This window comes from Orycteropus afer, unplaced genomic scaffold (assembly GCF_000298275.1).
Source record: "Orycteropus afer afer isolate SDZICR_OR568_19922 unplaced genomic scaffold, OryAfe1.0 scaffold00108, whole genome shotgun sequence".
NCBI classification, from domain to species: Eukaryota; Metazoa; Chordata; class Mammalia; order Tubulidentata; family Orycteropodidae; genus Orycteropus; species Orycteropus afer.
The window spans coordinates 1,182,496-1,210,344 of NW_006921695.1; the positions used below are offsets into that span (position 1 = coordinate 1,182,496).

Below are 27,849 nucleotides of genomic sequence, written 5' to 3' on the forward strand. Positions count from 1 at the left end.
GTCCCTATACCCATGTTTGCTTTCACTGACAACTCAGTACTGTATATGCAAAGGGGTTCATATTTGTTGTGTGTACTGCCCATGTAACTCTCTATGTCTTTCTCATCCTCAATGCTGCCATACTGGTCACTCACATTTGGTACATTGCCCTTCTCTGGGGAAGACACTCTTATGATGGCAAATGAATCTACAAATCCAGGAATGCCAAAGATTGCTGGCAGCCACTAGAAACTGAAATAGATAAAGAAAGCTTCACTCTGAAGTTGGACGTCTAGCCTCCAGAACTGTGAGAAAATATGTTTTTGTTTTTTAAAGCCACCAACCTGTGGTATTTCTGTTATAGCAGCTTTAGATAAACTAAACTCACTGCTGTCAAGTTGATTCTAACTCATAGCAACCCTCACTGGGTTTCCAAGGCTATAAATCTTTATGGAAACAGACTGTCATCTTTCTTCTGTGGAAGAGGTGATGGGTTCAAACCACCGACCTTTTACTTAGCAGCCAATGCCTTAACCACTGTACCACCAGAGCTCATCTAGATTACTAAGACAGTGATAAAATAATGGTTCCTACTCTGGCTGAGAGAGTTTTTAAAACATTCTAGTATGAGCACTTTCTGAGAAAGGTGGTTGAATCTTCTCCTTGAGCATTACTAAGAGGTAGTAATGCTACCTTTAAGTTATCTGTAAGTAGAAGAAAAGAGGAACAAACAACAGAGAGGCTATTGGAGCCACTACAAGCTTATGGGTTCAGAAACTGGGGGAGAGGAGCCAGAAAGGACCTGGAAAGAGAGGGGGAGAACAGAGGACTTGAGGAAAAATAGATAAAAATCACTCCAGAAAGAGAAAGTGAAATCATATATATATAAAAACACTGAACCTTGACCAGGATTTGGTGGTTCATAGCCTGGCTGGAGGAAGGGGACCTGAAAGTGTGCAGGACCAGTAGGGGAAGACTTGGAGAAGTACTGTTTCTGGGGGAGAATCTGAAAGGTGGTGTCCCTTGGAGACAAGGCAGGGAAGAAAAAGAGGAAATAAGCAAGTAAAATTAAAGATGTTACAGAAAACAGAAACCCCACTAACCCTTTCCCTGTTGCCCCTCCTGTACCAACACCAATCATAAAAGAAACTGCAAAGAAGGTACCAGAAGTGATAGGAGAATGTGCTCTTAAACTAGACACCCTGCCCACAAAGTGAATAAGAACATCCATAATCAGACCACCTCCGTACAGAACTACTGCAAGTCAGAAACTGTGAATACAAGTCAGAAATGGATGTCTTCCCCACAGAACGACCATAGAGCTGAAGAAAACTCTAAGAACGCTCCAAACTGAATTAAATATGCTCCAACACACAACTGGGGATATGGAAAGTACCCTGAATGAGAAATATGAAAACTAAGTTCAGAAATACAAAAACTAAATAAAGAAATAAAAAACAGAAATGAAACTAGTGTTAACTAAACTCTGGAAAGAAATACAGGTAATCCGCGATTCACAATGGATTCAAGTTTCTATGAATCACACTCATGCCAATCTTATCTTTAGTAATATGTACTGCACACAATATTGTACCATATAATTTGCTGATGTTATCAATGCCAGATGTTATCAATGTAGATGCTCAGTTTTATAATTTATTGTTCAAAACACTGCTGTATTCATAAAGATATTGATAATAAAAGGCAATGATAATGAAAACAACAACAACAAAAAATGAGGTATTTGATTTGTCAGAAGTGACTTAGGATGGAGCTGCCAGAATGGAACCCCGTTGTAAGTCAGGGACTACCTGTAAAAGAAAATCACCAAATCCTATTAGATATGTAGGTTATAAGGTGCCCAGAAGAGAATGGGTTCATGTAAAAATGTAATAAAGGGGACTGCATGAAAGAAGAAAACACAACTAAGAGAATGGAAATGAGTTAAAAAAAATAAAGTCAGAGAGAAAGAGTTGAAATGGGAGATAAGACAAAGGAGGTAGAATATTTGCATTATTGGTGTCCGTGAAGAAGACAATAAAAATAATAGAACAGAATATTTAAAACTACAATCCAGGAAAAATTTCCAGAAACGAAAGACCCAAATCCACACATTGAAAAGGACCCTGAAAGTATCCCGGAAAATGGAACCAGAACGATAACTCTGAGACAGAGCCTTGTAAAATGATTAAACAATAAACCAAACCAAACTCACTGCCGTTGAGTCAGATTCAACTCATAGCAACCTCTTCTTGGGTTTCTGAGGTGGTATCTCTATGGAAATAGATTGCCCAACCTTCCTTCCGAGGAGTGGCTGGTAGATTTGAACCACCAAGCTTCTGGTTAGCAGTCAAATGCTTTAGGCACTATAAACGAAAAAATTCCTCAGAGCCTCCAGGCAAAAAGATGAAATATTTCACAAAGACAAGGAAATGAGATAGTCATCATATTTCTCAGAAATAACATACAAGGCAACAGTGCAGCAGCATTTTCAAGAAACTTAAGGGAAAACAAAAAGTCATATATTAGCCAAGCTGCCCTTCAAATTTCAAAGCCATGGAAAATCAGTTTTGAATGTGTCAGAACTCCTGGAATGGTGTACACATGTGCTCTACCTGAGGAAGTAACTGGAGGGTGGGCTTCACCCAACCAAAGTATGTGTGGGAAGTCTTACAGAAAGACAGATGGAGAGCATTTCAATATACAAGGTTGAACTAAAACTGAAATAAGGGTGAGGTCATGAGCTGAAGAATATGGAAAAATTACGTGTTCAGATAAAGTAGAACAAATGCAACTGAAAAACAGGAAAAGTGAGAAAATGGAGGAAGTAGAGTAAGGCTGTTCTACATGGAATAGGTAAGAGACAAATAAACCATTTGGAAAGTACAGACAGTAAATGATCAAGTCAGAAAAAAAAAAGATAAAGAGCACTACAAAAAATATTAGTCCAAAGGTAAGGTATGGATTAAATTGTGTCTCCCCAAAAAATATGTGTTGAAATCTTAATCTCTGTACCTATAAATATGGTCCTGTTTAGAAAGGATTTTATCATGACAACATCATCCTAAAGTACCATGGGTCCTAAACCTAATCACTTCTGTGTTATAAAAAGCTGAACAGAGTGAGAGCCACACACAGAGGGAACAGACACAAAGGAATGCCAAACAATATCTGCACACACCAGAAATTAGGAGAGGCTCACAAAATAAGTCGATACTCTGCTTTGGATTCTTAGCCTTCAAAACTGTGAGAATATGATTAATTTCTCTTCTTTAAAGCCACCCACTTGTGGTATTTCTGCCTGCTATGGCAGCACTCAGTGACTAAGACAGGTAACTAATTATTAGAGTAAAAATTCAAAGATTCCTTTATACCAGGGAAAAAAAAAGAAAGAAAAAGGGAAGGGAACTCACCAAATAGAGGTGTAGTAATTATAATACATTTAGTAATTACAACATAAGATATGATAGGATTGACAGCAAACACAGCAGTCATATTAATGAATGCAAATGGAGTTTACTGGCCTATTAAAAGAAAAAGATTTTCTAATGGGCTCATGTTGCAAAAAACTAACTCTGTACTGTACACAATAGACACACTTAACACACAGCAATTCAAGAAGTTAAAAATAAATAAATGGATAAAAGTTTACCAGGCAAATGGAAACAGTGAAATAGTAGGGATTGTAATCCTAATTCAAGTAGATTTCAAGACAAAAAACAAATCACAGAAATATAAAATGATCCTTGAACATATGAAATTATGTCCAACATTTCTAATTAGATAAAAATGAAAAAAAAACTCTATTGGGATGCCATTCCTCACTCATTAAATCAGCCATGGCAATCTCCCCCAAAATCTCACTGATCTTTGGTTTGCATAGCTACTACCTATAATTGGGAGCTCTGGTAGCGTAGTGCCTAAGGCACTTGACTGCTAACCAGAAGGCTGGTGGTTCAAACCCACCAGACACTCCTCAGAAGGAAGATGGGGCAATCCACTTCCGTAGTGATACTGCCTCAGAAACCCAAGGAGGGGTCGCTGTGAGTCGGGTCTGACTCGATGGCACATAACAACAACCTATAATTCTATTTCATAACACTTCAATTTTGTGTAAACTCTATTGATTAACTCTCAGACCATCTGGAGAATCCTTACAACATCTCGAAATTTGAGAATCAAGATAATAGAGTATTACCTTTCCTTTTCATAATTCTATTATGTTGTTGTTGTTGTCACTGCCGTTGAGCAGGTTCTGACTCATAGAGACCCCTCCTTGGGTTTCCGAGGCAGTATCACTACGGAAGTACATTGCCCAACCTTCCTTCCAAGAGTGGTTGGTGCATTTGAACCACCAGCCTTCTGGTTAGCAGTCAAATGCTTTAGGCACTGCGTCACCAGAACTTCTATATGTGTACATCATATTGAAACTTCCTTTCCACCCATAGCTCTGAAATGGTAACTGAAAGCTTGTAGTCATCCTGATGCTGAAGGCTGAGTCTCATCAGTGCCATGTTTGCAAGTTGGGTCTCACCTCATTAGTGCCATTAGGAATGTACTGTTATATCAGGACTCATTTTTCCCCCTTATTAGCTACCTCTCTTTGGGTCAGGCAAATTGGAACTGTAGCTTATATATATAAGTATCATATATTATGTTTCTTCACATGGCAGTCCAATGTAATTGCCCTTAACAGAGCATGGGAGATGACCATTTCATTCTCATAAAAATAGGACACACTCAGATGAGTTTTAATGAGGTCTGTTCATACTGCATAGTGGTACGAGGAAACAATTTTGACTAATTTTCTGCCCTTAGTGTTTTAGTTGAGAAGATTGCAATTTAAAGCTAAAATGTGCTGATTGGTTCTTATGTTCACTTGATACCAAGGACAACACAGCAAAGGCAACCAGGTTAATGTGCTCTTAGACCCTTGAAATGGCAGCCAGAGAGCCTTCTCTTCAATTAAATTTATGCACATATGACCTTGTTTTGGAATAGATGTAGAGCTGTAGTTCTTCAGTGGGGGTGATGTTGCCTCCCAGGGGATTCTATTAAATATCTTACAATGCCAGGATGACCGCCCACAACAAAGAACTATTTGGAACAAAATGTCAATAGTGCCAAGGCTGAGGATGCTTCTTTACCAATAAATGTCTATTGACTGGTCTTAACTTTTATTTTCCTGGAACACTTTTCTCTTCATCTCTTACTGGGCACTAATGTGAAGATCAAGCTACAACATCAAAATATTTTCAACTAAGTAAAAAAAGTGTTAACTATTCCAGCACTACAATATTCATGTTGGCCCTAATTTTCTACTCAGATAAAATAGGGGTGGATGTCCAACATGAGATGAAAGGAGATTCCTCACTGGTCTTTAGATCACTAAGTCATCCCTAAGATGTTACTATAGAATCAGTCACACCAGCACAATGACACTCCTCCGAGAATGTATTTATTTACATGAAAACACCATTTTATACAAATTGAAGACAAATCTTAAAGAAGGGGTTGTCCAGGCATGCCTTCCCCATTCCCTTAATTTGGCCTGTCCTTCTTCATCTTCTGTGATATCATAAATAAACTGTTTTAGATTAGCTAAAGGAAATTCAATCTGCCTCTTCTCTCCACCCAAAATTACTTTGAATGTTTAATGTCTGTAGTCATCTTTCAAAGAAAAGTCTTGCCCAGGGTAATTTTATTTAATTTATTTATGTAATACAGTGTAGAAAGCTATCATGTCATAAGCAATGATTCTGTACAGTCATCCTGCAGAAATTGTTTTTGGAGAATTCTTGGTAATTTGAGACCAGCAGAGCATCCCTCCCCCCACCCCCCTACCAGTAAAAGTGCTTACAATGAACAGGGATTCTTTTCTTTATCAAAGATCGAAAGATACATGGACAAAAAAGGTTTCAATTCTCAATGCCTAATGTGTGCACATAAAACAGGCACAAAGACATAAACGTGTATCCTCAGAATTCCTATATCACAATTATAGCAAAAGCAGCAATCTGTACAGTAAAATGCAATTATGGAAAAGAAAGTCTCAAAGTCATTTGGAATACTTAAAAATGCTTAACTTCAAAATGCATAGTGATCAGGAAAAGAATACGTAGGCAAGAGAAGCAGCTAAACTCCCACGTTCACATGAAGCATCCCCCATCGATTCTTAAAGCATATTTCAATTAGGACTTAATTGGGTCACAAACCACAAGAATAATATACAACTGGCTACGGGACTAAGCGTGATAAATAATCAGGAGCGATCTATTCATGCACTAGTTTGATACAGCTAAATTCTTTATAGTACACAAAATCCATTAATAATGTAGCGTAGAGACCAAAATGTAAAGAGAGAATACATTACTGATTTGTATATTAATTCAAGTTCAGGCATCTACTTGTGTTACAGCACAGCTGTCAAGAGGTGATAATGAGTAAATAATAAAACAGAAGGGTTTGTTTCTTTCCACATTATTCTATGAATGAACACCGATGGGTAGTGAAGCAATAGTTTTGCTGTCCAACTTCAGACACTGCTGTGGCGGTGGTCTAGTTCTGCATCTGCTCAAAGAATTTGTAAGTTGGATTTTCGTAGCCATTCTGCTGCATCTTGGAGAGGTGGCGCTCCTCAGGGGTCACGGCAGCATCAACCTACAAAGCAAGGGTGATGAGCATTGAGAATAATAAACAGACAAATCAATCCATTCAGAGTGGACATGTTCAAGCAGTAAAATGATAAAGAGCCCCTAGTACTCTCTCTCTCTTTGCCAAGGTTGTAGAACACCTACTATGTTTTCTTTCTCTCCTCCTTTGACGTATCACAATAGCATAAAATGCTTCTGGCCACCAGCTGTCCAGCTATCCTATTCAGTCTCTAGCCACCAGGTGGCGCTTAAAACATGCTGGTTCAGATTTCTGAAAACTTCACTAGTTGCTTCTCCAACTCACCAAAAACTGGATAAATCTACTGTGATAAGTAATTTTTTCCACCCAGTTGGTTCAATAAAGGACAAGCACTGCAAGAGAAGCCGGTTTCATTTGAAAGTGTGGTGGTAAACTAGAAAAAAAATCTAAGTGTCTCAGGGAGAGGGATTCAGAGCAAAGTATACTGGGTGATACTCAAATATGTGTGGAAAAACCCTCAGTTTCCTGGGCAGCTTAACATTTCCTCAGGCTTATTTTTATCTGTTTTCATTAACTTTCATGTGTGAAAGAAAGATCTGAGAATCTTTTAATTAAAATAATGGTGCATGTATATAAAAGGGGCTATTATTATGACATTTGGAAAAAGGAGAAATAGCTCAAGGGCATGCTGTTCTAGATTATAGGTTTCTTTTTCACTGAGCACTAAGATTCTATAATAGCCTGTCCAGCTAAAGGTTTAAAAACTGTTCCTCTCTCTTAATATGATGATTTACTGGGTGGTTTTGTGTTAAAATACTCAGTTGCTAAATGGAAGGCTGGAGTATGCATTCAGCCAGATGCACCTCAGAGGAAAGGCCTGGCAATCTGCTTCCAAAAAATCAGCCATTGGTTGGAAACCCTGTGGAACACACATTTCTACCCTGACACACATGGGGTCTCCAGGAGTCACAAGTGACTTGATAGCAACTCTTTTTCCAAAGCAGCTGATACATGCACAGCACCTTCATGCCTTGGACATGTTCCCTCATTATGTGGTCTCCTTCTTATCTTCCCACGCATGCCACAGTCAACTTTTCCCATTCTACCATCTTGCCAGAGCTGCCCATGTTTTCTGGTAGTAGATCTTCAGATTATTCCAGTGACAGTTCCTCTGAAAACAATGCCACCAACAATCCAAATGGACTGCTCAACTGCTTCTGCTCAACATCTCCTCCAAGTTATTGTCCTCAAGGGACTAATTAACATGATTTCCTCATCCTCTCCTTTCCCTTTGATCTGCTCTGTTGTCAACAAATGAGGTCACCTTGCTTAAATTGGTAATTGTACAATTAGCCAGACTTGTAAGTTAAAATACTACCATTAAAGATTAGCACCAATAATAAGATATTTCATTCACTCTGCAAATCAGCTGGCCAGACAGCCTGTGTGTAGCAGTATGCCATTCGATCTTGGGCCTCTTTTTGCTTTATACCACCTCTGAACTGAGATTTCCAAGAGCATTGGGTTTTTTTTTTTTTTTTAAATACCTTGCTTAGGCAGATAAAACACAAAGCTGTTATGTGTCTGAACATAGAAAAAAAATCATAATGCTACTTGATTGTTCGACTATTATACTTTTATCTCCTCCAGGAGGCACATCAACCTTCACACTGGCTGTAAACAATCATTTGCATTCATCAACAGTAGGGGAACACCTGGCAATTTACTAGCTTATCTCCTCTTCAGATTCCAAAGCTAGACACAAGCACATGAGACCGCTCTGCCAGAAATGCAAGGCTCAGAGGCTAGTGTGAACTCCAGGAATCTAACTTTCCTGTTTTTTCTTGGCCTCCTTTCTACTTAGTAATGCTCATTACCCTTTGCTGCTGTGAGGGCAGCTCACCTTTCACAATTTTTTCAGTGGAGAGGACAGGCCCTGAGATCTCAGAGGGCTCAGGATCTATAGAGGAGGAGGATTATCTTTACAAAATGGCTTCCAAGGGGTTTGGATTGCATTTTTTTTATCCTCAACCCTTCCAAAGCCAGAAATGAAGAACTGTGTACTCACGTCCATGGATATATCCACCACTAAAGGAAGAGGCGGGATACTGATGGTTCAATGACAGGATTCTGGCCTTCCATGTGGCAGACCTAGGTTTGATTTCTGGCCAATAAGCCCATGTACAGCCACCATGTGTCTGTCAGTGGAGGCTTGGGTGTTGCTATGGTGCTGAATGGGTTACAGTGGAATTTCCAGACTTAGATAGATGAGGAAGAAAGGCCTGGCAACCTACTTATGAAAATCAGCCAGTGAAAATGCTATGGATCATGACACATCGATCCACAACTGATCATGGGGATGGCACAGGACCAGGCAGTGTTTTATTCCATTGTGTATGGGGTAGTCTTGAGTTAGGGGCCAACTTGATGGCAGCTCACAACAAAAACAAAAAGAAGTGTTGTGTAAGGGCCAACCTTTTTCTTCAGCAAGGCTCATCATTCTCTTCCTTGTGGCTATGCTACAGTAGCAGTGTGGGCTACCAGGCAAAGGTCGACTCAGTATGGCCTTATGCATACAGAGTCACCACTCTGACACCTGATTAATACTTCCTCTAAAGCAGAACAAGGGGTTGTTTTTTCTGGAATGAATTCAGGGACAGAATCTTCTCACTGGGCATCTTCTCATATCTGCCACTTGCTCAGATGAAATACACACAAAAACTCTACTTTTTATAGTCTCTATCCTGACTTTCTGGATATGACAGCAGGAATTAACTGTTGTGAAGTCTTCATCTGGTGGCTGGTGCCATGCCCTGTGTCTTCATGAGAAACCCTGGTGCCCTTTGCACTGTACCGTAGCACGTCTTCAATTAGCTACTGCTGATGACAACTACTTGCCGTCAAACTGATTCTGACTCATGATGGCCCAATGTGTGTCAGAGTAAAATCGTGCTTCATAGGTTGATTCAATGGCTGATTGTTTGGAAGTAGTTCTCTAGGCCTTTCTGCTAAGGCACCTGTGTGTAGACTTAAATCTCCAACCTAGCAGTTAGCAGCTAAGCACGTTAACGTCTGTACCACCCAGGGCCTCCACTGCAGATGGAGTGAAAAGCTGAGCCCACACAGCCTGACTCACCTGCCCTGAAACAGCTGTGTAGAACTTTTTAATACTCTTTGGCTTATGTCCCATTCCTACCCCTTTCTTCCTGCATTTGACTCTTTGCTGTCATTTATTCTCTTCCTATATCCAGAGCAATTTATAGTGCAACTATCAGACTATTTAGGTTACTTTACTTTACACCTGTCTCCTTTTATATCAACTCTGGTGTATTTAAGCTTGGAGGTGGGACAGTGAAGAGATTTTAATTTTAATATTTATTGTTACCAGCAGGATGCATGTTCATAGGTGCCAAGTAACACATATGGGTGTCCCTTTATGTATGGTACTGAGTTAGACCAAACAATAGAATTTCAGCTTCCTAAGATTATGAGTAAATGAATAAAGGAGGATAGGGTAACTAACACATTTGTAATTAACCAAAGAGTATAATGACATTGAAGGAATCAGGTGAGATGGGAAGGGACACTAAAGCAAGTAAAGGACTAGACAAGGTAGTCATTTACCTCATTCCTCCCAATAACCTACCAGTGTTGTGTTTTTGCTCAACTGTGTGTTTGTTCATTTGCTTAATTATAATTACATTTGGTCCTGACTCATAAAACCCCTCCTTGGGTTTCCAAGGCAATATCTCTGTGGAAGTAGATTGCCCAACCTTTCTTCTGAGGAGTGGCTGGTGGTTTTGAACTGCCAGCCTTGCGGTTAGCAGTCAAATGCCTTAGGCACTATACCACCAGAGCTCCCAATTACATTTCTTTATAATGAGTTCTAGTTATGTTTGTTACCAATATTAAGTTATTCTTCAGGTAGGCTTAGCAACTCCTTTCCTATTCCTTTATCATCATTTTTGATTCTTTCCTTTAACCTTCCAACCATTCATTTTAAGCTGCAAACAGACTTGTCTACTTTCATTTCTTCCCTGCCTTTTCTTCCAATTTAACTTTATGATTCTCTCTGATTGCTCTACAACACCCACATTAGTGGCTGCTAGGTGCCTCTGTCCTGGTCGTCATCTTGTTAGAGAGAAAGGAACCTTAAGTGTGTTTATTTACAATGTCACAAGCATTAGGCACATTCATCAAGACAGTCATGCCATAATTCCATGCAAAGCTAAATAAGTAATTTTCTTCTTATTTAGATCATTAATGAGATGTTGAGGATGGGTATTTCTGGAGTTAAGGAGCTCTGCTGGTACAGTGGTTAAGTGCTGGCTGCTAACCAAAAGTTCAGTGGTTCAAACCCACTAGCTGCTCTGTGGCAGAAAGATGTGGCAATCTGTGTCCATAAAGACTGCAGCCTTGGATACTCTAAGGGGCAATTCTACTCTGTCCAATAGAAGCTCTAGTGGCGTCAAATGCCTGCTAACCAGAAGTCTGGCGGTTCAAACCCACCAGCCACTCCTCAGAAGAAACTCTTCTACATACTACAGCAAGGAGAAATTGAGTGCCACTGCCACTTTCCTAATTAAAGGTGATTGGAAAGGAATACAATATGCATTTTCTATTATTCAGTGCCAAACTACCCTCTGTTACTAAACAGAACCTGGAGTCATAGGGCTTTGCAGGATCATATTAAAATGCAAGCAGTAGTGGATAACTCAGCTAGTGGCAGCATGATTCTCAGCTACCACAGAGGTACTCTGACAAGGCAGGCACCTTTGGGAAATAGCATATCAAAGGCTCCCACTTCACTGCTTGAGGCAAAAATAAAGCATAATCATCTCCTTGGGAAAGCACGGGCTAATATGGCTTACTGGATGAAATGTTGGCCTACAGCTAAGTGAGTCATTAAATCAATCTCGATTGCTAATTTTAAAAATAAAAACTAGAAACCACTAATCACCACCTGGTAACAACTCTATTAATAAACATATAGGTTGTTGTACTGTGCTGGCTTGCATATTGCTTACAAGTGTACTTGCAATCCAGTCTGTGACTCATCCAGTTCTTTTTCACTTGCTATTTGTTACTTGCATTTCATTCATGTCCCTTCTCTTTAGAACATCCACACCAGTATGAACAGAGGAAGGAAGCCTCAAGACTATTTTCCATCAGCACCTCCTATAAAGAATTAGTTTGTGGGAATTTTAAGTGCTGAACAAAATGAGGTTTCCAGCTTCACCACAAATTTAATTTACTTAAACTGTTTTTGCATGCCTATAATCACAATTGGTTTGGAGCACATTTCCTTGGGACTAGTGAGAAGTTTAATTCACGAGAAATATTTCGACTTTATGCTGATAAACGGATTGACGCACTGTGTGCAACAATGGGCTCAAGCAGAGCAACAGTTGTGTGGATGGCACAGGACTGAGCAGTGTTTTGTTCTGTTGTACGTGGGGTCGCTATGAGTCAGAACCGACTCACCAGCATCTAACAACAGTGATTCTGATGGAAAAAACCATAGATTATATGTGGGAACCTATACTCTGACCTTGAGCCCACAAACACTACTTTTTCTGGGGCCTCAGTGTTCTCATCTACAAAATAAGAAAATCAATTTGATTAATCACTTTCAGCTCTAAAAATTCCATAACTCTCAGAGAATTTTCTTTAATAAGTATTTTACTAAAAAGCTAAATATATGTGAAGTTTTTCTTTCCACCAAAATTATATTTTAAATGCATGAGAAGAACTTATTTGGAAAGTTTCACCTGCTTCCAAAATTTTTCATATAAAAGGAGGTTTAAGAGGAGATACATTTGAATCTTGTAGCTATTGTTGTTTTGTTGGTATAACTTACTTCTGTGCCGTACAATTCTGTTAGGCACAGATTGGCCTGTGGGGAGAAGGATGCTGAAGGAAGCACAATTGCAGGTTAATAACAATTGTCACTTGTTGTGTCTTCTCCGACATTGTGCTGCACTGACACCTTGGAAATGTTAAGATATTTCAGGTGGAAGCGCAGGGTAATATGCTTACTCAACAACATGTTGAATAATAACCAAGTATGTGATTTCCTGTAAAACTTTAAAGGCCAGATTCTTTATGGAAATTTACTACTATTTCCTGCTTTTGCTTAGAGGCATGACTATTTAAGACCAAAAGAAAAGAAAAAAAACACCAGGAATAAATGTGTAAATGTGTGCAAGTTTTTCTGAAAAGAGCAACTTCCTACTTTTTTCATTTCTAATCTCTGATACTTATTTTTCTTTAAATAATCATTTGAAGGTAATTACAATTTTCTTTAAGCCAGGCATTATCATTAGTACTATTTTGATAATTTCAGTAAAAATTCTAACAATTTGAGGTAGCAATCTATACCTCAGTGCCATGATCACAGTTCTTAGCATAACTGGAATGAATGCAAACCAAAGAAAGAAAAGCAAAGCTGCAATTTGAGCATCATAGAGTATTTTTTTCCAAAGAGGAAATACTTGCATGATCCTAATGCAAAGCATATTTTCCCTTGTAGTCTTTCTTTACTGGCCATTTGCAAACATGCAGACCATGTCACCTACCTCTACAACACCGTGATGGATGGATGTGTATTGTTTCTTCTTCAGCATCACCAAGGTGATGACAATCACTGTTGCTATGACAACACCGCCCACCATGAGTCCAATGATTGCACCTTTGTTTGAACCCACATCTTCTGCAAAGAATACCTTGAAAACAAATCAAGAGAAAGAACTGTAATTGCTAGAGACATTTTGAAGAGGCATGTGAGAAATTTCATTATATTCTCTGCCCTCACTCAACCTCACACTCTAAGTTTGGGTTGGTTGGGCTACTTCATTATTTGGTGCTTACTTGAAAAAAAAATCACATATTCTACTTACTAAGAATGACAATTGTAGCCTATGGGACAATGTGGCTTCCTCAAATTTAGGAAGTTTACTTTTCTCCTGCATGCCGCTACAAAGGTGTAGCAGAAGCTTACGGGGACCTGAAACCCATGGACAGTTGGAAAATTTCATGAAAGGTGGGAGAATAGCACTGGGATCCATCAAAAACTGTAAAAGACAGGATCATGATTATGAAAGAAAGTCAGCATTTTCTCAATCACAGTAGGTTTAGAACTGGGACACCGGTGCATGACTCAACACTGCCTCAGGTACTCTTCAGACATGGAGATGTCCTAATTGCCTTGGAAGGAGAGACATTTTTAATATATGTTATGTTATGTTATGTTAGGTGCTGTTGAGTCATTTCTGACTCATAGCAATCCTATATACAACAGAACAAAGCACCGCTCGGTTCTGCATCCTTGTTACAATTGTTGCTATGCTTGATTCCATAGTTGCAGCCACTACTTTATTCCTTTTTAGGGAATAACGACCTCAATAAGGTCTTCCTCTTTTTCACTGACCCTCCACCTTACCAAGCATGTTGTCCTTTTCCAGAAACTGGTCCCACCTGATAACACATCCAAAGTACATGAGATGAAGTCTTGCCAGCCTTGTTTCTAAAGAGCACTATGGCTCTATTTCTTCCAAAATTGATTTCTTCATTCTTCTGGCATGCCATGGTGTTCTTTGCTAACACCGTCATTCAAATGCATCAATTCTTCTTCAGTCTTCTTATTCATTGTCCAGCTTTTGCACACATAGGAGGTGACTTGAAATACTATGGCTTCGATCAGGCACATTTGAGTCCTCACAGTGACATCTTTTTCAGCAGATTTACCCAATGCAATATGTCATAATTTCCTGACTGCTTCTTCCATCGATGTGGACTGTGGATCCAAGTAAAATGAAATCTTTGACAACTTCAATCTTTTCTCCATTTATTGTGATTTTTCTTATTGGTTCATTTGTGAAGATTTTTATTTTCTTCATGTATGGTGTAATCCATACTGAAGGCTGCAGTCTTTGATTTTCAACACTAAGTGCTTCAAGTCTTCCTTGTTTTCAGCAAGCAAGGTTGTATTATCTACAAATTGCAGGTTGTTAATGAGTTTTCTTCATATAGCCCAGATTCCTGGAATAGCTTAGCATACAAACTAAGTATGGTGACAGGATATTACCCTGATACATACCTTTCCTGATTTTAAGTAATGCATTATCCTCTTGTCTGTTCAAATGGCTGCCTCTTGGGCTATGTACTGGTTATGCAAGAAGACAGTTAAGTGTTCTGGAATTCCCATTCTTCACAATGTTATCTATAATATGCTAGGATCTGTTTGGTCAAATGTCTTTGCATAGTCAATAAAACACAGGTAAACATTTCTATATTCTCTGCTTTCATTCAAGATCCATCTAACATCAGCAATGGTATACCTTGCTCCACATCCTCTTCTGAGTCTGGCTTGAATTTTTGGTAGTTCCTTGCAACTATTCTTGAATTATCTTTAACAAAATATATTTCCAAGTGACATTGTTCAATAATTTCTGTACTTCAATCACCCTTCTCTGGAATAGAGACAAATATGGATCTCTTCCAGTTGGTTGGCCAGGTAGCTGTCTTCTAAACTTCTTGGCATAGACAGTGTGTTGAAAATATCTCAGTGAGTATTCCCTTAATTCCTAGAACCTTACTTTTCACCAATGCCTTCAGTGCAGCTTGGATTTCTTCCTTCAGTATTTTTGGTTCTTGATCATGAGTTACCTCCTGAAATGGCTGAATGTCGACCAATTCTTTTTGGTACAGTGACTTTGGGTATTCCTTCCATCTTCTTTTGATGTGTCTTGTGTCACTCTATATTTTGCCCATAGAATTTTCAGTATTGCAACTTGAGGCTTGACTTTTTTCTTCAGTTATTTCAGCTTTAGAAATGCCAAGTGTGTTCTTTCTTTTCAGTATTCTAATTCCAGGTCATTGCACATTTCATTATAATACTTTATTTTGTCTATTCAAGCGGCCCCTTGAAATATTTTGTTCAGCAATTTTACTTCATCATTTCTTCCATTCACTTCAGCTACTCTCCATTCAAGAGCAAGTTTCAGAGTCTCTTCTGACAGCTGTGTTGGTCTTTTTTTTCTTTCCTGCCTTTTAAATGACCTTTTACTTTCCTCCTTGATGTCATCCCACAACTCATCTGGTCTTTAGTTATTAGTGTTCAATGCATCAAATCTATTGTCGATATGGTTTCTAAATTCAGGTGGGATATATTCAAGTTGTACTTTGGCTCTAGTGGATTTGTTTTCATCTTCTTCATCTTCAACTTGAACTTGCATATAAACAATTGATGGTTTGTTCCACAGTTAGCCTTGGTCTTGCTCTGACTGATGATGTTGAGCTGTTGCATCATCTCTTTCCACTGACATAGTTGATTTGATTCCTGTGTATTCCATCCAGTGAGGTCCATATGTACAGTTGCCATTTATATTATTGGAAAAGGGTATTTGCAATGAATAAGTCATTGGTCTTGCAAAATTCTTTCATACCATCTCTGGTTTCATTTCTATCACCAAGGTCATCCTTTTCAACCACTGATTCTTCTTTGTTTCCAACTTTCACATTCTAATCAACAGCAATTATCTATACATCTTGATTGCATGTTTGATCAATGTCAGACTGCAGATGTTGGTAAAAATCTTTAATTTCTTCATTTTTGGCATTGGTGATTGGTGTTTAAATTTAAATAACAGTCATATTAACTGGTCTTTCTTGTAGCATGTGGATATTATCCTATCACTAACAGTGCTGTACTTCAGGATAGGTCTCAAAATGTTCTTTTTGACAATGAATGCAATGCTATTTAATACATGGGGGTAAGCATTTTGAAGCAAAGGCATTCAGACAGAAGAAAAAAGCATCTTGCTACTTACTTTAAGCCCACAATAATTCAGCAGGACACTAATTAACCTTGAGAAGCATAAGGCTTTAAGGAGTTTATTTCAAAGGGGCATAGTAGGCAACAAGATAAGAATTTCAATAGTCACACATATTTACACATTTTTACAATGTTGTCTCTAGAAACCAAAATAAAAAATATTGCTTTGTTCTTGTTTACTTGGATTAATGGAAAAAAGAATTTGGAACACATTGTCAAGAGGAAATGTAATGAGTATGAAAAATTCACTGTGTGACATTTCTTTATATAACTTATAAAATAAAAGCAATTATATTTTTTCCTTTACTTACTGAAACAGACTTACAAAAGTACATTGTCATTTTATCATCTTGTTATATAAGGAAATAATTTTAAAGCCATTATTAAACATATACCACGTTTGTGGTATATAAATTCACAAAAATAGCTCCCTTAATAATCCTTTCAGTACAGCCTTAGATAGTAAAAAAAAATGATTTTCATAGCTAAAATTCACATCTTAACAATCTGAAGTCTATATAAAGCATAGCAAATTAGGCAAATATCTAAAAAGGTTTTTTTGTTCATAGCCTATTTGCAAAAAAATTAGAAATTGTTCATTATCATTCCTCTTAGTAAAATAATTTCAAGTTCAACATAGTCATAAAAAGCAAATCATTAATTAGCTAATAATACTAGTTTGAGGCAATCAAGAATAAATGTAAGTCTGGACATCTGGCTATGTCTTTAAGAAAATACTGTAATTTTGTAATATTCATTGTACTAATTATAGTACATTATCTTATCAACAAGCTCAGTAGAGGGAGCTGATTCTCCTAATTGCTGCTGGTGCCATTAGTCACTGTCACATTATAGGAGTTAGGGTAATTGCAGAGATGGGCTTTTATGACACAGACCCCAGAAAATGCAAATCAGCATATTAATTTTCAGCTCTCTGCCCCTCCAACTTCCAACTCTTCAGCAGTTCCCCTGTTTTTTTCTTTTTAACCTCTTCTGCAACAATCAGAACAAGAGCACCCTGATTTCATTTTCACAGATACGGGATTAACTTGCTAACGGCCACCACAGTTCAAAGGCTGCATGCTTTTCACAGAAAGGTCATGGGGTTGGCGAACATCTGAATCCTAAGTCAGTTCTGATTTGCTATATTTATTCAGAGTGAAAAGAGGCACAACAATACTCTAAAGGTATTTCTATTGGAGTTTAATATCAGGACTTACACATATTATTTATAAATATTAGAAAGGCGTTTTCCCCTTGCAAAAGAGCAGCACACACACATTAGAAATGCTTGAGAGAGTACTTCTTAAGTATTATTATCACTATAAGAATTACCAATTTTTCTTCACCAGTGAATATGTAATAAAATAGCCTTCTTTATTAATTTAACCTCCTTACTGTGCTTAAGTAGGAGCTCTGCTGTGCTTAAAATGGAGGGAATTCTAACATAATCCAAGATTTGATTTATCTGAATTTCTAGGCTTTTGGTAGAGGATTTGCCCAGCTGCTAGAACTGTCTGAAGAGGAGGTGGTTGCTTTTTCATTTACTCCAGCTCTAACATTTGGAGGAAAAAAGGCAATTTCATCACAAAACAAAGCTGCTGTCTTCCTTGCCCAAACATTTAGATGAATAGCACATTTAGATGATTTAAGGACCATCACACAACTCTGCTTGCTCCCCGCCTCCACCTGCTGGGGCAGTTCCCATGATTCTTTCCACATAGGAGAACTTAGAAAGTGGGAGTTGGAGGAGGGAGCAGGAAGGAAGGGTGAGAGGGAGAGATAAGAAGCAAAGGGATGTAGCTACAAATGTGAAAAGTGGATAACTTTTATAAAAAATGTTCAGTGAAGTTAAGTACTGTCTGGACATGTTTACTTGAAAATCTGATTTTTCAAATGCTAAACCTAGACTATTAGCATTATTCAGATAATACAGTATTTCATAGGAATCAATAAACAGCCTTTCAATTAATGCTTTCAAGAAATTAGGCAATCAGTACAATTAAGGCCAAGAGGATGTGGTATACAGATTACGATTGCCAAATCCAAGCATTGTGGAAGTGAATGCTATTCAAAGCAAAACATTCCCAGGAAAGAGAGTGAAAGTTCATTAAAATGGCTGCTATAACAGGAACATTTCCTTTTAATAGTTAATTCATTTGTATGAGCTGAACAGACTGAAAGGGCAGAGGTTTATGTTTACCCAGAGGAGCCTCATTAGAAGGGCTGGCGATCTACTTCTGAAAAACCATTGCAAACCTCCACAGCCTGTTTGACCCTGAGACCAGAAAAACTAGATGATGCCTAGCTACCACTGTCAACCACTTGGAGGGGGATCAGCACAGGAGATCCTGGATGGAGTGGGAGAACAATGTGGAACAAAACTCAAAATCATAAAAAAAGACCATGTCGTAGTTAAGTTTGTGTGTCAACTTGGTTGGGCATGGTTGAATGGCTGGGCAGCTGAATGTAGTTATTCCTCATGGTGAGATTGGTAATTAACTCCATGGTGGAATCTATTGGAGCAGCTGAGTAGCTGCTTTGGGTATGTGGCCTGCTTCCCATATAGAAAAAACAGCTTTGAGAATGGTCTCTAGCATATGGCATGCTTGGACCCTGCATGTAGCCATGTCGTTGTTCAGCAGCCTGCCATTCCCTGCCAACCTTGGGGCTTATAATGGGCTTGAATTAATGGTCTGCCATGTGGTTTGGTAACATTGGGACTGTGCCATTATATCCGTCAACCTTGGGCTTGTCAGCTTCAGCAGCAAGTAGCTGTCTGAGTGAAAAGATACCTCTAGCTTCAGTGGGCCAGGAGCAAGAGACAGAGCAGAAGCCCAAGATCGAGGGGCTTTCAGCCACCCTCTAGAGCCTGGCACTCTGAACTTGGACCTTTAGCCTCCCAAACTATAAGAGAATAAACTCCTGTTTGTTAAGGCCATCCAATTTGTCATATATTTCTGTCAGAGAAGCACTAGGTAACCAGAACAGACCAGGTTTGCTGGTCTGACAGAGCCTGGTGAGATCCCTGAGACCCTAGCCATCCTCAGGTCTGGAATTGAACTCACTCCTGTGGCTTCCAGCCAAACAGCAGACAAGCATATGGGGTGAACATTTACATCAGGCAGATAAACTCCTTGGAGTGATCTATCATGGGAGAACAGAAGGGCACAGGGAGACAGCTCAGGGAGTGGGAGTGCATGGGAGGGAAGAACACAGGGAAGAGGTAACTATGGGGAGGAAGTGGGAAGAGAGCTGTTACATTGTGGTGAATTGTAGTCAATGTCATAAGACAAAATGTGTATGAACTGCAGTATGGAAAATGAATTTGCTCTGCAAAGTTTCACCCAAATCACAATAACAAAATAAAACAAAACAAACATTGAAAATCTTATGGATCTCCCCTGAAACTACTGTCCTTTAAACTTTAAACCAAAACTATCCTCTGCAATCATTTTAAAACTAAACAATAGTTTTGGTTAACTATTTGAAAAATTCTGCCTTGTATATTAAACTCTTTTAAGAACTATCTATTTGAGCTCAAATTGACAACAGTATGTCAAAATATTAGATAGGAACCTCAGGAGGCAGTGAATTTATGTTAACGTTGCTGTTGTTAGGTTGTTAGGTGCCAGAGAGTCAGTTCCCACTCACAGCGACACTATGTACCACAAAAAAAACAATGCCCAGTCCTGTGCCATCATCCTCACAATAGTTGCTACTCAAGCCCATTGCTGCAGCCACTTTGTCAATCTATCTCATTGGGGGTCTTGCCCTTTTCAATGACCCTCTACTTTACCTTGCACGATATCCTTCTCCAGGGACTGGTCCCTTCTGATAATAGGCCAAAGTAGAGAGACAAAGTCTCGCCATTCTCACTTTTAAGGAGCATTCTGTCCTTCTTTAAAGACAAACTTCTTCGTTCTTCTGTCAGGCCATGATATTTTTAATACTCTTCACCAAAACCCCGATCCCAATGCATCAGTTTTTATTCGGTCATCCTTATTAATTATCCAGCTTTCACATGCACTTTAGTCTTCAAAGTGACATCTTGGATCTTTAACACTTTAAAGAGATCTTTTGCAGCAGATTTGCCAGTGCAATACGTTGTTACCAGATTTCTTGTATGTGAGTCCATGTATGTGGATTGTGGATCCAAGTAAAATGAAATCCTTGACAACTTCAATCTTTTCTCCATTTATCATGATGTTGTTGCTTATTAGTTCTGTTCTGAAGATTTTTGTTTTCTTTATGCTGAGCTCTAATCCATACTTAAATCTATGATCTTCATCACCAAGTGCTTCAAGTCATCTTCCTTTGCAGCAAGGTTGTGTTATCTGCATATTGCAGATTGTTAATGAGCCTTCCTCCAATCCTGATGCTGCATTCTTCTTCATTGAGACCAACTTCTTGGATTACTAGCTCAGCCTACAGATTGAATAAGTTTGGTGAAAGGATACAACCCTGCCACATACCTTTCCTGATTTTAAATCATACAGTATCCCTTTGTTCTGTCTGAATGACTGCCTCTTGGTCTAAATATAGGTTCCACATGAGCATGATTAAGTGTTCTGGAATTCCCATTTTTTGCAATGTTATCCATAACTTGTTATGATCCACACATTCGAATGCCTTTGCATTGTCAATAAATCACAGGTGAACCTCTTTCTGGTATTCTCTGCTTTCAGCCCAGGTCCGTCTGACATCTGCAGGGATATGCCTCATTGCACGTTCTCTCCTGAAAACAGCTTGAATTTCTGGCAGTTCCATGTCAACGTATTGCTGTAACCATCTTAAAATTTTCAGCAACATCTTACTTCTGTGTGATATTAAAGATATTGTTCAACAATTTCTGCATTCTGATCACCTTTCTTTGGAAGGGGCACAAATATGGATCTCTTCCAGTCAGCTAGACAAGTAGCTGTCTGCGAAATTTCTGGGTACAGGAGTGGGTACTTTCAACATTGTACCCATTTGTTGAAACATCTCAATGTGTATTCTGTCAATTCCTGAATCCTTGTTTTTCATCAATTCCTTTACTAGTGCAGCTTTGACTTCTTCCTTTAGTTCCTGATCATATGCTACCTGAGAAAGTTGAATGGTGACCAATTTTTTTTAATGTTAATGAGAGAACAACTCAGAAAATGAGGGTAAGAATGTTGCACAACTTGAATGAATGTAGTCATTGTCATTAAATTGTACATGTAGAAACTGTTGAATTGGTATATGCTTTGCTGTGTATATCCTTAACAATAACAACTACATAAATAAATTTTAGAAAATAAAAGTTATGGTTTTATAGGACTGAAAGTTAGCAAAATATCAAAGGGAGCAAAACATAATTATGATTGAGCATGTCTGATTTCTGTTGATAGACTAGTGATGTCTGAATGATTAATAAGGTAAAGACATATACAGTTCATAAGTTACCATATTTTTACTTCATAAAATATCTTTTTTTCAGGAGGGTGAGAATGGTTACACAACTTGAAGAACATAATCAATGTCACTGAATTGTACATGCAGAAACTGCTGCATCGGAATATGTTTTGCTGCATAACATCTCAACAACAGCAATAATAAATAATTAAAAAGCAAAAGAAAGTCTATGGATCTTAAAAACTTGCAAGTAGGGAAGGTGAACAGGATTATACCCACAAATATATGTAGGTTTGACAGAGAATATTTATGTTTTTATATGTTCTGCAAATATATCCATGATATATAGCAAAGCATACAGGGGACAAAGTTATGAATATTTCTTACCATAACCAGACACCTTGAGGAAATGAGTTGCTGGAGTTGGGAGCTCAGGACCATAGTCTTGGGGGACATCAAGATCAACTGGCACAACATAGTCCACAAAGAAAATGTTCTATACCCTACTTTGGCAAGTAGCAATTTGGGTCTTAAAAGCTTGTGAGTATCTATCTAAGGTGTAACTATTGTTCTCTCCCTGTCCAGAACAAAGAAGAGTGAAGAAAATCAAAGATGTATAGAAACAATTAGTCCAAAGGACTAATGGACTATGTGAACCTCAGCCTCCACGACCCTGAGACCAGAAGAACCAGGTGGGGCTCAGCTATCACAACTAACTCCCCTGAAAGGGATCACAATAGAAAGTCCTAGACAAAGTGGGCTAAAACTCAAAATCATAGACTTATTGGTCATATAGAAACTAGCAGAACACCCAAGGCAATGGCCCATAGTCACTGTTCAAACCCCAAATTGAACTCACTCCCATAGCTCAATTTTCAGCCAAACAATTGTTGTTCCTGTTAGATGTCATTGAGTCACCTCTAACTCATAGTGACACTATGCACGGCAGAACAAAACACTGTCCAGTCCCACGCCAGCTCCATGATCCTTGTTATACTTGAGCCTATCACCTCAGCCACTCTGTCAATCCATCTTGTTGAGGGCCTTCCCCTTTTTTGTTGACCCTCCACTTTACAAAGCATGATATCCTTCTCCAGTAAATGGTCCCTTCTGACAACATGACCAAAGTAAGTGAGACGAAGTCTGGCCATTCTCCCTTCCAAGGAACATTCTGCCTGCACTTCTTCCAGGGCAGATTTCTTAGTTCTTTTAGCAGCCCATGGTACTTTCAGCATTCTTCACCAACACCACAACTCAAAACCATGGACTCTTCTTTGGTCTCCCTAATTCGTTATTCAGCTCTCACATGCATATGAGGTAACTGAAAATACCATAGCTTGTGTGAGGTGCACCTTAGTCTTCAAGGAACTATCTTTGTTCTTCAGCACCTGAAAGAGGTGTCTTATGCAGCAGATTTGTCCAATGGAATACATTGTCTGATACCCCGACTGCTGCTTCCATTGATGTCAATTGTAGAACCAAGTAATATGAAATCTTTGACAACTTCAATCTTCTCTCCATTTATCATGATGCTGGTTATTGGTTCAGTTGTGAGGACTTTTGTTTTCTTTATATTGAGGTGCAATCCATACTGCACACTGTAGTTTTCAATGTTCATCAGTAAGTGTTTCAAGTCATCCTCACTTTCAGCAAGCAAAGTTGTGTTGTCAGCATATCACAGGTTATTAATGAGTTTTCCTTCAATCCTCATGCCACATTCTTCTTCATATAGTCCAGCTTCTCAGATTATTTGCTCAGCATACAGATTGAATAAGTATGATGAAAGGATACAACCCTGACACACTCCCTTCTTGATTTTAAACCATGGAGTGTCCCCTTGTTCTGTTTGAACGACTGCCTCTTGATCTATGTACAGGTTCTTCATGAGTACAATTAAGTGTTTTGGATTCCCATTCTTCTCAATGTTACCCATAATTTGTTATGATCCACACAATCAAATGCATTGGCATAGTCAATAAAACACAAGTAAACATCTTTCTGGTATTCTTTGCTTTGAGCCAAGATCCATCTGACATGATATCCTTCATTCCACAATTTCTTCTGAATCCAGCTTGCACCTCTGAAAGTTCTCTATCAATATACTGCTGCAACCATTTTTGAATTATCTTCAGTAAGATTTTACTTGCGTGTGATATTAACGATATTGTTCACTAAATTTCACATTCAGCCAAAGAATACACAGGACTATAAGGTGAACAATAACACCAGGGAAGGATGCACTCCTTAGAACAATCAACCATATGAGATCAAAAGGCAACATTTGCCCAGACAGAAAGCTCAGAAGGCATGAAGGTACAGGAAAGAAGGACGATTGGAAATGGCAAACACAGGGAAGAAATGGGAAGACATTATGTAACATATTGGTATATTATGGGAATTGCAATCAATGTAATGAAACCAATTGTGTATCAATGATTCATTCAAAAACTAATTTTCTCCATAAACCCAAATCACAATAAAATGTTTAAAAAAACAAAAAAAGTGTGTAAGTGGCCATCCAAGAAACTGGTGTTTATTTGCCTGGAGGAACAGAAAAAGAAGAAGGAGGTTTGGGAATAAGAAGATGAAGTGGAATGTGGACTAATTGCCTCTAGGAAAAATTGCCTTTTTTTCCATGAGACTGGAGGGTGCCCAGCTACCATTACTAAACATTTTGATCAAAGATTCTATAGAAGAATTCTGACTTAAAGGGGGAAGAACATAACAGAACTTCAAATTCTCATGGAATCCAGGTTTTCTGGAGTCATGGAGGCAGAATGAACCCCAGAATCTACTGTCCTGAGATAACTCTTAAACCAAAAATATCTCCTGGAGTCTTCTTTAAAGATAATGGTTTAGCTTAACTAGTAAAGAATGCCTGTCTTAAGCATTATAGTTTTTTGAGATTTATCTACATGAGAGCAAAGTGACAACAGCAACTTGAAAGATTAGATAGGAACCTTTGGGGACAGTGAGTATATATTAAGGAGGGAAGAACAACTCAGAAAAGGAGGATGGGAATAGTTGCAAAACCCAAAGAACATAATCAGTGTCACTGAAATGTACATGTAGAAACTTGAATTGGTATATGTTTTTGCTGTGTACATTCTCAACAAAAACAACAACCAAAGTATTAAACAAAGAAAACCCTATGGAGCACAACCTACTCCATGGCAACTGAAAGTCAGAAAGAACTAGAGGATCTCTTTTCTTCATGTTGACCCTGTAGACAAACGTTTTATTTTTAGTGTTTCTTTATCTTGGTTTATGGCATAAGATCAACAAGAGTCCAAAGGTCATTTGGCATGATGAACCGAGGAGTAGAAATGTTGTTGTTTATAGTGAATAACTGACTCACCAATTTTTGATGATGAACTTCATATCCTGAATCATGTCGGAACTCTGCATCCATCTTTACTTCTGAGATCTCTTCTGTCTTTATATTTGTCAACCCCGAACCTGAATTACACCGTAATTAAAGAAGGCAGGACAATGAATTAGTTTTACCTATAAACAATAGCACTAAAATACAAAGATGAACAAAAACTTATTTCTAGGCCTAAAGTTAGAGGAAAATAGGTTAATTACTTTTTTCAAGAAGAATGACATCCTATATTTAGAACCTTAACCACTAGTTATTTTAGATAAAAAGAAATTAGAGATTTAAAGACTCTGAGCCTAAGGCTTCTACTTCCTGTAAATACAGGCTATAATTTTTATAAAGGCAGGAAGACTAGAAGCCAAATGCTGATTGGGAAACAATCTGTTCCAAGAGTTTGCTATCTTGGTTTAGGGGCTTACTGTTTATCTGTTTATTTATCTTTCCCCATGTGCTCTTATTCCTTCAGAAAAAATAATACAAGGTTTTAAAAATGAGTATTAATTACCTGGTAGAACAAAACTTCTACTTCAGGGCTTTGTTCCAATTACAAATAAACTATGGTCATGTATCTATGCAGTGAAGCACTGTAAAAAATGTGTCATTTATTTGGTTAATGGTTCTAGTTATAGATATAGAATGTAACTGGTTCATTTGATGAATGAAAAGTTGAGGTATAATTTTTGAAAATGCTTCTTTGGTACTCACAGAATTTCTAACTTACTCTTTCTTTCCCATAAACTGCCATATAAATCACATACAGCAGTTTTAATGACTTTCATTATTCATTATTCAAGCTCAAAACCAAAACAGCATAGTCCTTTCTTAAACAAAAATGACAGTATGAATAGAATATCAGTTTCTATTCTGTAGCATTTCAATATAAAAAAATCAAAATTTTATAACGAAAAGGGCTCTTAAAATCATCTCCTCAACGATATTCCCACCAATGGGCAGACTCTCAGCCCCTGTTTTTAGCAAAGATGAATATATCCATTTGTCTTCATTTTCAAATAGTTTTATCTACTAGAATGGTCTTTCTTATATAAAGCCAAAATCTTCAACTTCCAACCTTTAAGCCAGGTTCTACACAAGGCATGCCTTCATTGTCCCTTCTGCATAAGAGCCTCGAACAAATTTCAGATACCTAAGGTGAGGTACCAGGAGCTCTGGTAGCATAGTGGATAAGACACTTGCCTGCTAACTCCTCGGAAGGAAGGTTGGGCAATCCTACTTCCGTAGTGATACTGCCTCGGAAACCCAAGGAGGGGTCGCTATGAGTTGGGTTTGACTCGACGGCACATAACAACAACAACAACAAGGTGAGGTACCATGTTCCTGGTAATTCTTCTCTTACTTGAGCTACACACTCCCAGTTCCTTCAGCCTCCAGGGGACCTAATTTCTAGCTCTTGGTCTCATCACTCTTAAATGATTATCTACAAGGTGCTGTGAAACTTGTCACACATTTTGCTGAATTTGAAAAGCACAACGTTTACAGCATATGATGTGCCCATTGAATAGCATAGCCTATCCAAAGAGGAAATGAGGATAACTTGATAAGCTGATTCTGACATATCATTGATGCTTGTCCAGTTGCTCAATAAACTTCTATTTAATAATAAATACAAAAACTGATCCCAGAACAACGTCAACCTACATCTGGCTTTTCTCTCCTTTCTACCTGCAGAACTATATTTTCTCATCTATAATTTCCTAGCTCTTCAAAGTTCCACAAAGATCATAGACAGTGGTTCTATGAGTTCTCCCTCAAGTTCTCTTAGCCTGTGATTTTTCTGGGTCATAAAGACATGGACTCAGCTAGAGAAATGTGGTGGTTTTAACAGACATCCACACATTTATTCATATTCCTGTTTTCAAGAAGTGTAACTTAATTCCCTTCCCTTAACTATAGGGTAGATACAGTGATTTATTGCTAATGAATAAAAATATAGTAGGCATGATGATGTGGGACTTCTGAAAGTAGGTCAAAAAAGGTACTGCAGCTTCCTTCTTACTTGGATTACTTTGTCTAAGGGAAGCCAGCTGCCATACTGTAAAGACACTTGCTCAGCCCTATAGAAAGATTCACATGGTGAGGTGCTGATGTATCCTGCCAGGAAATAGGCAGGAACTGAGGCCTTCTGCCAACAGCCATGTGAGTGAGCCATCTTGGAAGGAGATCCATGAGTCCTGTGCAAGCCTTCAGATAGCTACAGTTCTGGATGATGTCTTAATTGCAACCTTAAGATACTCTGAGCCAGAACCACCTAGCTAAGTCATGAAATCCCAACTTACAGAAAGTATAGGAAACTAATTCTTGTGGGTTTAAGCTGTTAAGTTTTGTGGTTACTCATTATGTACCAGTAGATAACTAATACAAGAAAAAATACTTTCTTCTCTCATCTTGATCTACCGAGGGCTTTACTTTTTTCCCTTCATTCTTTACAATAAAGACAGTAAAGACAATCAAAGTTGAATAGTTTCTCTTACTCTCTCATCTCTTTATTCTTGTCCCCTCATTGACCTCCCGTCCCCATCTCGAGCTGCAGGGTTATCTCCTGTCTTATTTTATTTTCTTGGTTTAATATTGTTACTAGCATTTTCTTCACAAGAAGATCCAGACCTCTTTGTGACCTCTATCC

General features: G+C 38.3%; 1 protein-coding gene across 1 annotated transcript in view; it reads right to left on the bottom strand.

Annotated features, from left to right (window-relative positions):
- Window positions 1–6,537: 6,537 nt before the first annotated feature.
- LOC103199254 (amyloid beta precursor protein) overlaps window positions 6,538–27,849 on the bottom strand; it is a 347,436-nt gene continuing 326,124 nt past the window's right edge. The window contains exons 14-16 of the mRNA XM_007943494.2: window positions 25,185–25,285; window positions 13,191–13,337; window positions 6,538–6,639 (exon numbers count right to left, since the gene is read on the bottom strand). Of these exons, the coding sequence (XP_007941685.2) occupies window positions 6,538–6,639; window positions 13,191–13,337; window positions 25,185–25,285 (350 nt within the window). The remainder of the gene's footprint in view (window positions 6,640–13,190; window positions 13,338–25,184; window positions 25,286–27,849) is intronic.